Source organism: Trichechus manatus, unplaced genomic scaffold (genome assembly GCF_000243295.1).
Source record: "Trichechus manatus latirostris isolate Lorelei unplaced genomic scaffold, TriManLat1.0 scaffold00118, whole genome shotgun sequence".
NCBI lineage: Eukaryota > Metazoa > Chordata > Mammalia > Sirenia > Trichechidae > Trichechus > Trichechus manatus.
The window spans coordinates 6,372,754-6,385,848 of record NW_004444054.1 but is presented as its reverse complement, the minus strand read 5'-3'; the positions used below and the strand labels follow the sequence as shown (position 1 = coordinate 6,385,848).

The window sequence follows — 13,095 nt, the reverse complement described above, 5'->3', positions numbered from 1 at the left end:
TTAGTCATATTCCAAAACATTTTCTCCAGACTCACTTTATATTTATGAAACCTAACAACATTCTTATTTTTATACTCTCTCCAAGATTTTGTTACCCAGGCCACTTGCAATTTCTTATTAGCTGTAAGAGTTTCTCTCTCATTTAAAAAAAAAAACAAAAAACTTTGCCATCCAGTCAATTCCAGCTCATGGTGACACTACAGGACAGAGCTGAACTGCCCATAGGGTTTTCCAAGGAGTGGCTGGTCTATTCGAACTGCCGACCTTTTGGTTAGCAGCCGAGCTCTTAACCACTGTGCCACCAGGGCTTCATTTCTCTCTTACAGTCACATCAAAACAGTCAGTTGGCAAAATTTGAATTCGATATTTTTCTACCTTGAGAATACTCCTGTGAATTTACTTTTATTAAATTTCATTTTCTTATGCTTTGCCCCTAAAAACTATCTTAACTTATAAAAGTTCATTTGAAATCTAATGCTATAATTGCCTCATTTCATTTTTTCTCTAATCATCACCTGTTGTTCATTTTCACATTTAGCCATTCTTTCTTTCAACCACCCACATGATCAGTCATTAGATTTTCTTGCTGTCTATTACGTTATTGACAAAGTACTAGGTGCTATAGGTGATAATAAGCTGAAAAAAAATTAAATCCCAGACATGGTAGAAAGAAACAGATGATCAAATATACATACATATGTATGTATATATGCATATGTATATATATACATATGTATACACACAAACACACATATATATTCAAATGTATACATTCAAATATATTCATAATACATATTCAAATATACTCATAATACATTTTCAAATATGTATATACTCATAATATATATACTAGATGATGCAAAAGAATTTGTGAGAAAATCTATACAGAAAGTATAAACCTCGGTCAGGCTCTGAGGAAGAGGAAAGGCATAAAAGAGTAAGTGCTTGATCTGGCACTTGGTTCTGTCCTATGGATAGGATTCCAACAAATGTAGGCAGAGAAAGGCTTTTGATGTCAAGGAAAGAGCCTAAGCTAAGAAATACTGATGGAAAAGTGAAAAATCTGGCTTGAGTTTGGAGAAAAGGCTAGGTTGAAGCAAGGTAACAGAGGATCAAGCATATTGTTTCAGGGTTTTAGATTTTCTCTCTTAGCATAGCAGGAGTGGGGTGTAACGTGATCAGGGCTATGTACGTAGTAGTTGTTTTCAGAAAAGATGGAAAGGAGCAGCCTCTGCCTCTGAATCCTACAACTTTTCACTGACATCCCCCCCAGGCAGGCTCATTCCCATCCACACATCTGAACCCTTCCTATCTGATGTGGGAAGTTTATCAACAGCTCAGAGACTTCCTGTTTCACCCATCAAGTAGAATTCACGACTGAGCCTCCCAGATACGGCATATGGAAGCCCAGGCAAAAGTGCCAGACTCCTGTGTTGATACTGAGTCATACTGCCTCTCTGTCTTGGTTGCCTGTTAACTCAAGCTCTAGGACTGGTCTTCTGCTTTACTCTAGATTTTTTTTTTTTTTTTTTTAGCTCTGACCTTTCATAGTGCCAAGTAGAGCTGCCTCTCTCTAGGATTACTTCCCTGACTTGAACGCCAGCCTACTACCCTGAGCAATGACGACTGAGCCTCGCCGCTCTGGGTCCCCCACAGAGCTGGCTTCCAGAACTCCCTCAGTCTTCAGCTCCATTTCATCTGGCCCTTCAGCCTTACCCCCACCTCATTCATCTCCACTCCCCCTTCTACTCCAAGCTGCTTCCAGCAGGCTCCATTGTGATTTAAAAAAAAAAAAAAGGGGAAAGATTAGAGACAGGACTCATTGGCAAACGTAATGTTTTGGAAGTGATCTTGAATTAGGTTGGTGGTAGTAGAAATTAAAAGAAAAGCAGGCGAGAAAGATGTTGTCAAAGTGAAATTGAAAGATTTAGATTTTGAGAAGAGAGTAAAGGAGAAAGAAAACATTACATTTGACACTGAGTATTGATTTACTCTTTTCTGGAATTCCCATTCTTGTTATGATCCACACAGTCGATTGCCTTTGCATAGTCAATAAAATACAGGTAAACATCTTTGTGGTATTCTCTGCTTTCAGCCAGGATCCATCTGACATCAGCAATGATATCCCTGGTTTCACGTCCTCCTCTGAATCCAGCTTTCAATTTCTGGCAGCTCCCTGTGGATATACTGCTGCAGCTGCTTTTGAATGATCTTCAGCACAATTTCACTTGTATGAGAAATTAATGATATTGTCTGATAATTTCTGCACAAGGTTGGATCACCTTTCTTTGGAATAGGCATAAATATAGATCTCTTCCAGTGGGTTGGCCAGGTAGCTGTCTTCCAAATTTCTTGGCATAGATGAGTGAACACTTCTAGTGCTGCATCTGTTTGTTGAAACATCTCAATTGGTATTCCAGCAATTCCTGAAGCTTTGCTTTTTGCCAATGCCTTCAGTGCGGCTTGAACTTCTTCCTTCAGTATCATCAGTTCCTGATCATATGCTGCCTCCTGAAATAATTGAACGTTGACCAATTCTTTTTGGTACAGTGGCTCTGTGTATTCCTTCCATCTTCTTTTAATGCTTTCTGGGTTGTTTAATATTTTCCTTTTAGAATCCTTCAGTATTGCAACTCGAGTCTTGAATTTTTTCTTCAGTTCTTTCAGACTGGGAAATACTGAGTTTTTCTCAAATGTGTTCTTCACTTTTGGTTTTCTAACTCCAGGTCTCTGCACATGTCATTATAATACTTCACTTTGTCTTCTCAAGCCACCCTTTGAAATCTTCTATTCAGCTCTTTCATTTCATCATTCCTTCCTTTTGCTTTAGCTACTTGACGTTCAAGAGCAAGTTTCAGAGTCTCTTTTGACATTCATTTTGGTCTTTTCTTTCTTTCCTGTCTTTTTAATAACCTCTTGCTTTCTTCATGTATGATGTCCTTGATGTCATTACACAACTCGTCTGGTCTTCAGTCATTAGTGTTCAACACATCAAATCTGTTCTTGAAATGGTCTCTAAATTCAGGTGGGATATACTCAAGGTCGTACTTTGGCTCTTGTGGACTTGTTCTAATTTTCTTCGGTTTCAGTTTGAACTTGCATATGAGCAATTGATGGTCTGTTCCGAAATTGGCCCCTGGCCTTGTTCTGAGTGACGATATTGAGCTTTTCCATCTTCTCTTTCCACAGATGTAGTCTATTTGATTCCTGTGTATTCCTTCTGGTGAGGTCCACGTGTATAGTTGCCATTTATGTTGGTGAAAAAAGGTATTTGCAAAGAAGAAGTCATTGGTCTTGCCAAATTCTATCAAGCAATCTCCGGCATCGTTTCTATTATCAAGGCCATATTTTCCAAATACCAGTCCTTCTTCTTTGTCTCCAACTTTCACATTCCAATGATCAGTAATTATCAATGCATCCTAATTACATGTTTGATAAAATTTCAGACTGCAGAAGTTGGTAAAAATCTTCAATTTCTTCATCTTTGGCCTTAGTGCTTGGTGAGTAAATTTGAGTAATAGTCTTATTAAACTGGTCTTCCTTGTAGGCATATGGATATTATCCTATCACCGACAGCATGTTCTTTTTGACGATGAATGCAATGCCATTCCCCTTCAAGTTGTCATTCCCAGCATAGTAGATCATATGATTGTCCCATTCAAAAAGACCTATACCACTCCATTTCAGCTCACTAATGCGTAGGATATTGATGTTTATTGGTTGCATTTCATTTTTGACAATTTCCAATTTTCCTAGATTATACAGCTCCAACAATATGAAAATACGTATGCACCAGGTCATTTATTGAATCATTAGCTGTAATTTCAAAATGTTGGAATCTGCCTAAATGTCCAAGCATAGGAGATTGATTGAATAAACTATGTTATATGCTTACAATCAAATACTATACATCTGAAAAAAAGTATGCTGATGATTTTCATGAACTGGTTTGGAGTAAATTTCAAGAGATATTGTTGAGTAGTGAAAACAAAGTGCATAAGAGGATGTATAACATGCCACATTTTCTGTAGGAAAAAATGAAAAATAACAATGCATCTACTTATTGCCTTACAAAAATACAACACAGACAGATAAAGCAGAAAGCAAGAAGGAAGGTTCCCTACAAGGTGTGAGGGGAAACAAGATGGAAGGTATAACGAAAAGAGTGATTCTCTGATGATGATTTGTTTGTATAGTTTTGTCTTTTGGAAGCATGTTAATGTTCCATAGATTATAAAATAAAATTAAATCAGTGAGGATGAGAGGAGGAAATAAAAACCTAAAACTGAAAGCAACCTGAAACAAATAAGTTCAATTGTATTTTGAATGATTACCATAACTCCACTAAAGGGGGTAAGTGTAGGGGGAAGAAATCCAAGTAAATTATGAACACAGCATTTGACTGTATATATTATATAATCCTCCTTGTTTGTAATTTATTATTCTTTTAAAAAAACACCTGGATTTGATTTGCAAATCAGTCCCTCTATCTGTTCTTCCATCTACCCATTCATCCATCCTTCCATCCATTTATCCATCCAAAGACAGAAAAACTAAGAAACAAAACAGAATCGCAGTCTTATTACTGAGAGAAATTTGAAAAGAATGAATTTTTAAGATGAAAGAAGTTGTGTGTGTGTGTGTTTTCTTTGGGTTTGGTGTGTATTATAAATTGAAGGTAGAGAAAGCTCGAAAGGAATGAAGAGACTGAAGAACTAGAGAAGGAAAAATGTCAGCGAACATGGGAAGTTACCTAACTGCTAACACCATTTGTCACGGTCCCTGGCTAATCCATTCACATCGCTTTGGATATGGCCCTGGTTTCTATTAGGAAAACTTTCTTACTGAGTTTAACCTACGTGGAGCAATTTGTCCCAATCAAAGACTCTGTGATAAGGTCCTGGCTCTGATTGCAGAAGGGCTCTGCCAACAACGCCAGCTTCAGGAGGCAAGATCTTCGCTCATGTAGTCAAATCCACATCTTTAGCATTTAGAGCAATGGCGCACAACCCCGGCTGTAGATTAGAATCACTTGGAGAGCTATTAAAAACCCACTAAATTCCAGGCCACACTCAAAAGCAATTGAATCAGGTCTTCTGGTGGGGGCAATGGGCATTGACATTGTATTAATCTCCTCTTCAGATTTTCATGTTCAACCAGGATTGAGAGAAACTGACTTTGAGCCTCCATGTGCCCAAATGTTAAAATGAGATTTAATCATGTGACACTGGCTAAATACCATTGAAAATGCAACTGTAGCTGTTTTGTTTTATATGGTTTTAGTAATCAGTCTTAACAGTTTTTCTGTAAGCTTCTAAGAAATATTTTTAAGTGGCTCCTATGAGATATAAAAATATTTTGACCAAACCAAAAATCACTCTGTTATGATGCTCTTCAATGAGTTACCCATCCCAGTGAGTTTGAAACTTCTATCAGAATAAAAAAGCTTTGGTTCTGTTTGATGCTAAGGTATCAATTTAAAGATCCTTGATCTGTAACAGAAAATAATTAAGACAGTTTATATAAATCCCTTCTAAAAGATGTAATCCAGCATTCAACAGCATGTTTCACAATTTACATAAAATGTTGTCGGGTATTGTTTCCAGTGAATATCCTGAGTGAAGGAGACATTAGGAACAGCTGGAGAGTAACAAACATGCCAGTCTCAGCAAGATGACATTTTTCTCTATTGATTTATCTGAGTTTCATTTCCAAAAAGTACTCAAATGCAGCCTCACTCAGAGGTTCAGCATTTCTCCAAGCCTACACATTTCCATTAAAAAGCGAAATTTGAATATTTCACTTAAGAATTTTCCTGTAAGGAGGGAATCTTTTTTTTCTTCTGAAGTTTATTTACTTTGTTGTTGTTGTTGAGAATATACACAGGGAAACATACACCAGTTCAACAATTTCTACATGTACAATTTAGTGACATTGATTACATCCTTTGAGTTGTGTAATCATTGTCATCCTCCCTTCCTGAGTTGTTCTTCCCTGTTAAATTCTCTGCCCCCTTAAGGTGCTATCTAATCTTTTGAGTTGCTGTTGTCAATTTGATCCCATACAGATAGTTCTTAAAAGAGCATAATGCTCAAGGCAGGCATTTTTTACTAGTTAAGCTAAATTATTGATTGGTTTTAAGAATACTTCAGGGGATATTTTTGGTTTAAGGTTTAAAGATTATCTCAGGATAACAGTTTCAGGAGTTCATCCAGCCCTCATGGCTCCAGGAAGTCTGGAGCCTATGAAAATTTTAAATTCTGTTCTACAATTTTACCCCTTTTGATCAGGATACTTCTATGGAATCTTTGATCAAAATGTTCAGTAATGGTAGCCAGACACCATCCAGTTCTTCTGGTCTCATGGCAGAGTAGGCAGTTGTTCATGGAGAAAATTAGCCACACATTCCATATCCTCATAGGAAGGGAATTCTTACCTGCATTAGAGCAGATGATATCTTGAGAGTTCTTGCACAGTTGATTACTTTGTTTCTTGTTCAGGTCACAGTTGGCTGGGTACTGGCAAGCTTCCCCAGACCAGCCCTTGTCACATTTGCACTTGCCACAGACACATTTACCATGGCCTGAGGATTTAACAACATTCAGTTAGACTCCAATTGTTTTTCAAAAGAGACCATTATGGTCACTAAACTACTCAGGGCGACAAAAGTATTCAGCTGTAATAAATTCTCCATACAAGTATATTACAGTGGCTGAGGGATAATGCTATTACATACAGTATAATTGAGTATGAATATTTTATTTCAATAATCAATTTTTGATAGATCATTCTAAAAAATTAATTTATAGAGAAATTATGGTAGATAACCAACCACAGACTAATGAGCCACAATGGTCCAAAAATTTAATATTAAGAATAAAAAAAAATTCACCCAGCATCTCAGCATTTAGAAGACAAAAGCCCAGTAAAAATTATTTCTATTTAATTGTATTTGGCAACACATAAAGCCATAAACACAGAGTAAGGAAATTTACATAAAATTCTGTAAGCTAAATGATGGCCTTATATTTATTTGAATTAATTATGTAATGGAATTTTATGGATGTATTAAATATTATCTTACTATAAGATTCACTTAAAAATTAAGTACATATTTTGTTTTGTTTCTTATTGAGGAAATTTGATTCAAGAGTCAAAAGGATAAGAGCCATATCCTAGGTAATGCAAAGGCGCTGATCTACTCCATTTGTTGTGATATGCTCCAGTTAAAATACATTAGTGCACAACGCAGGAAAATTTGGCACTTTTTATTTTTCAGTTAAAATCGACTGCTTCAAATGGAAATGTAGACTTTGCCAGTATGGAAAAACTTTTTAAAATAAAGCCCTGGTTGCTCAGTGGTTAGGAGCTCGGCTGCTAACCAAAAGGTTGGCGGTTCAAACCCACCAGCTGCTCCATGGGAGAAAGATGTGGCAGACTGCTTCCATAAAAATTTACAGCCTTGGAAACCCTATGGGCAGTTCTACTTTCTCCTCTGGGGTTGCTATGAATTAGAATTGACTCGACATCAGTGGGTGGATGGCACAAAGGGTTAAGTGCTTAGCTGCTAACTGAAATGGTGGTGGTTGGAACTCAGTCTCCACAGGAGAAAGACCTGGCGATCTGCTCACGTGAAGATTGCAGCCAAGAGCAATTCTACTCTGTTACATGGAGTCGCTATGAAGTTGAAATGAACTCTAAGGCACCCAACAGCAACAGAAGAGATAGAGATGAGAGAGAGAGAGAAAGAGCTAGAGGACTAGAAATAGAGATATCTCATGGAGATCTTGCTAACTGTTAAACAGCTTGCCACACAATCCCAGGATGTACAGCTATATTTTCTGTGGTGTGGTAGTAAGAGTGGAAAGCCCCAGATGCAGGCAAAAATGACTTGCATTGGCTGTAAAATTTTTAAAATGATAATAAAACTGACAAGAAGTCCTCTTTTTTTTTAATTAACATGTACCAGCAATTTTAAACAATGTCGGTAATAAAATACTCCTCCTTCTCAAAAAAAAAATATTCATTGGTTTACATTCCAAACAATCGTTGCAGTTTCTATTGAGCTTTAATGTTGTACATCGGGTTGCTATGAGTCGGAACCAACCAGATGGCACCTAACAACAACAACAATAGCAATGTATAAAGTCTCAAATTATCAGATTTTTTTATTATTTATTCTTTAATAAACATTGTATGTTTATGAAAAATAATTCAGGGAACTCCAAGTTATATACCAGTACCAGTTGCTGTCAAGTTGACTCCAATTCATGGCAACCCCATATATGTCAGTTTAGAACTGTGCTCCATAGGGTTTTCAATGGCTTATTTTTTGAAAGTAGATTACCAGGCCTTTCTTCTAAGTCACTTCTGGGTGGACTTGAACCTCTAAACTTTTGGTTAGTAACAGAGTGCTTTAATCATTGTGCCACCCAGAGACTCCCCCAGTTATAAAGCAACCCCCAATATACACAGACTCAGCTGCTCACATTTTTTTTTATTCTGAGATGATTTTAGTCTTACAGAAGAGTTGAAAAAATAGTACAGAGTTCTTGTATATCCTTAACCGAGCTTCCCCTAGTGTTAACGTCTTACATGACCGCAGTGCAATTATCAAAACCAAAAATAAATAAATAAATAATATTGGTTTGACATTATTAACTAGACTACAGACTTGGTGCTGATTACACCAATTTTTCCACTAATGGATCTGGCTTCTTTCACTTAGCAAAATGGATTTAAAATCCATCTGTGTTGTATGAATTAATAGTTCACTCATTTTATTGCTGATCAGTATTCCATTGTATGTATGTAGCAGAGTTTGTTTATCCACTTACAGGCTGAAGGACACATGAGTGTTTGCAGTTTTGGGTAATTATGAATCAGCTGCCATAAACATTTGAATTCAGTTGTTATGTGGATATAAGCTTTCATTTATCTTGAATAAATGCATTGGAATGGAATTGTTGCATCTTATGGGAGTCTATGTTCAACTTTATTAAGACCTTGCCAAATTGTTTTCCAAAGTGATTGTGTCATTTTGTATTCCACCAGCACTGTATGAGAGAAGCAATGGTTCCACCTGGTATTGTCATTTTCCCTCCTCCCTTCCTTTCTTCCCCTTTTTTAAATTTATTCATTCTAATAGGTTTACAAGGAGCCCTGGTGGTGCAGTGGTTAAGCACTCGTCTGGTAACCAAAAGGTCAGCAGTTCGAACCCACCAGCTGCTCCATGGGAGAAAGATGTGGCAGTCAGCTTCTGTAAAGATTTACAGCCTTAGAAACCCTGCGGGGATATTCTACTCTGTCGTACAGGGTCACTATGAGTCAGCATCAACTTGACGGCATTGGGTTTGGTTTCTTGGTTTGAACAGGTCGACAGTGGTAGCTCATTGTTGTTTTAATTTGTATTTCCCAAATGACTAATGATATTGAGTATTCTTTCATGTGCTTATTTGCAATCCATATGCTTTCTTTTTTTTTACATTGTACTTTAGATGATGGTTTACAGAACAAACTACCTTCTCATTAAACAGTTAGTACACATATTGTTTTATGACATTGTTTAACAACCCCACAAGATGTCAACACTCTCCCTTCTCGAACTTGGGTTCCCTATTACCAACTTTCCTGTCCCCGCCTGCCTTCTAGTCCTTGCCCCTGGGCTGGTATGCCCCTTTGGTATTGTTTTGTTTTATGGGCCTGTCTAATCTTTAGATGAAGGATGAATCTCAGGAGTGACTTCCTTTCTGAACTAAAACGGTGTCCGGGGGGCCATACTCTCAGGGTTTCTCGAGTCTCTGTCAGGCCAGTAAGTCTGGTCTTTTTCTGTGAGTTATAATTTTGTTCTACATTTTTCTCCAGCTCTCTCCTGGACCCTCTATTTTGATCCCTGTCAGACCAGTCAGTGTTGGTAGCCAGGTACCATCTAGTTGTACTGGGCTCAGTCTGGTGAAGGCCATGGTAGTTGTGGTCCATTAGTCCTTTGGACTAATCTTTCCCTTGTGTCTTTAGTTTTCTTCATTCTCCCTTGCTCCTGAAGGGATGAGACCAGTGGAGTATCTTAGACGGCTATTCACAGGCTTTTAAGACCCTAGACGCTACTCACCGAAGTAGAATGTAGAACATTTTCTTTATAAACTCTGTGATGCCAATTGAGCTAAATGTTCCCCGAGACCATGGTCTCCAAAGCCCTCAGCCTAGTAATTCGGTCCCTGAAGGAGTTTGATTGTGTCTATGGAGCTTCCGTGACATTTCCTTGTATAAATTGTGCTGGTTTCCCTGGTATTGTATACTGTCTTACCCTTCACCAAAGTTACCACTTATCTACTGTTTATTTTGTGTTTTTCCATTCTGATTCCTCCCCTCCCTCATAACCATCAAAGATTGTTTCTTTTTGTGTGTAAATCTTTTCATGAGTTTTTACAGAAGTGGTCTCATACAATATTTGTCCTTTTGTGCTTGACTTATTTCACTCAGCATAATGCCCTCCAGATTCATCCATGCTGGAAGAAGCTTAACAGATTCATCATTGTTCTTTATCGTTGGGTAGTACTCCACTGTGTGTATGTACCATAGTTTGTTTATCCATTCATCTGTTGATGGACATCTAGGTTGTTTCCATCTTTTTGCTATTGTGAACAATGCTGAAATGAACATGGGTGTGCATATGTGTATTCCTGTGACAACTCATTTCTCTAGGATATATTTCTAGGAGTGGGATTGCTGGATCATATCATATGTCTATTTCTAGCTTTCTAAGGAAGCTCCATATCGTTTTCCAAAATGGTTGCACAATTTTGCATTCCCACCAGCAGTGCATAAGAGTTCCAATCTCCCCGCAGCCTCTCCGATATTTGTTATTTTCTGTTTTTTTGATTTGTGTCAGTAATGTCAGAGTGAGATGGTATCTCATTGTGGTTTTACTTTACATTTCTCTAATGGCTAGGGATCGTGAGCATTTCCTCATGTGTCTGTTAGCTGCTTGATGTTTTCTTTGGTGAAGTGTCTGTTCATTACCTTTGCCCATTTTTTAATTGGATTATTTGTCTTTTTCTTGTAGAGGTGTTGAATTTTTCTGTAGATTTTAGAGATTAGATCTTTATTGGATTTGTAATAGGCAAAATTTTTTTCCCATTCTGTAGGTTCTCTTTTTACTCTTTTGGTGAAGTATTTTGATGAGCATAAGTATTTAATTTTTAGAAGATTCCAGTTATCTAGTTTATCTTCTGGAGTTTGTGTGTTGTTGGTTATGGTTTATATCCTGTTAATGCTGTGCATTAGGGCTTCTAGTGTCAATCCTATTTTTCCTTCTAGAATCTTTATAGGTTTTGGTTTTATGTCTAGGACTTTGATCCATTTTGAGTTAGTTTTTGTGTGTGGTGTGAGGTATGGGTCCTGTTTCATTTTTTTGCAGATGGACATCCAGTTTTACCAGTACCATTTGTTAAAAAGACTGTCTTTTCCCCATTTGATGGACTTTGGGCCCTTGTGGAAGATCAGATGACCACAGGTGGATAGATTCACATTTGGGTTCTCAATTCTGTTCCGTTGGTCAGTGTATCTGTCATTGTAACAGTACTAGGCTGTTTTGACTACAATAGCTGTGTAGTAGGTTCTGAGGTCAGGTAATGTGTATCCTCCTACTTTATTCTTTATTCAATAGTGCTTTAATTATTTGAGGTTTCTTCCCTTTCCATATAAAGTTAATGATTAGTTTTTCCATCTCTTTAAAGAATGTTGTTGGTATTTGGATCAGGATTGCATTGTATTTGTAAATTGCTTTGGGTAAGATTGTCATTTTCACAATGTTGAGTCTACCTATCCATGAGCATGGTATATTTTTCCATTTATGTAGATATCCTTTGGTTTCTTGCAATAGTGTTTTGTAGTTTTCTTTGTAAAGGTCTTTTACATCCCTGGTTAGATTTATTCCTAAATATTTTATTTTTTTAGGGGCTATTGTAAATGGTATTGTTTTCTTGATTTCCTTTTCATTATTCTCTTTATTGGTGTATAGGAATCCAACTGATTTTTGTATGTTTATCTTGTATCGTGCCACTCTGCTGAATCTTTCTATTAGTTCCAGCAGTTTTCTCATGGAGTCTTCTCGATTTTCTATGTATAGTATCATATCATCCACAGATAGGGACAGTTTTACTTCCTACTTACCAAATTGGATGCCCTTTATTTCTTTTTCTTGCCTTAGTGCTCTAGCTAGGACTTCTAGCACAATGTTAAATAGGAGTAGTGATAAAGGGCATCTTTGTCTTGTTCTTGTTCTCAAGGGGAATGTTTTCAGCCTCTCTCCATTAAGAATGATGTTGGCTGTTGGTTTTGTATCGATGCCCTTTATTATGTTGAGGAATTTCCCTTGCATACCTATTTTATTGAGAATTTTTATCAGGAATGGGTGTTGGACTTTGTTGAATGCCTTTTCTGTGTTGATTGAGATGATCATGTGATCTTTTCTTTCCTTTTATTTGTGTGGTGGATTACATTGATTGATTTTCTAATGTTGAACCATCCTTGCATACCTGGTATGAATCCTGCTTGGTTGTGGTATATTGTTTTTTTGATATGATGCTGAATTCTATTGGCTGGAATTTTGCTGAGAATTTTGCATCTATATTCATGAGAGATATTGGTCTGTAGCTTTCTTTTTTCTGATGTCTTTGGTTTTGGTATCAGGGTTATGTTGGCTTCATAGAATAAATTTGAAAGTATCCCTTCCTCTTCTATGTTCTGAAATAGTTTAAGTAGTACTGAATATTTGGTAGGATTATCCAGTGAAGCCATCTGGGCCAGGGCTTTTTTTTTTGAGGAGTGGGGGGTAGGGTTTTTTTTAATTACTTTTTCAATCTCTTCTCCTGTTATGGGTCTGTTCAGATTTTCAACATCATTTTATGTTAGCTTGGGTAGGTAGTGTGTTTCTAGAAATTTGTCCATTTCCTCTAGGTTTTCAAATTTGTTGGAGTATAGTTTTTCAATAATACTCTGTTATGATCCTTTTTATTTCAGTTGGGTTTGTTATAATTTTCCCCATTTCATTTCTTATTTGGGTTATTTGTGTCCTCTCCTGTTTTTCTTTTGTCA

At 37.0% G+C, this 13,095-nt stretch overlaps 1 protein-coding gene across 4 annotated transcripts in view; it reads right to left on the bottom strand.

The window, feature by feature from the left end:
• The window catches only part of ITGBL1 (integrin subunit beta like 1), a 311,082-nt gene that overhangs the window by 143,239 nt on the left and 154,748 nt on the right, over positions 1-13,095 (bottom strand). For 2 of the 4 annotated variants that reach the window (XM_004384167.1, XM_023738528.1), the window contains exon 3: positions 6,437-6,583. The exons of the other annotated variants lie outside the window; for them this stretch is intronic. In XM_004384167.1, the coding sequence (XP_004384224.1) occupies positions 6,437-6,583 (147 nt within the window). The remainder of the gene's footprint in view (positions 1-6,436; positions 6,584-13,095) is intronic. 4 annotated transcript variants of the gene reach the window in all.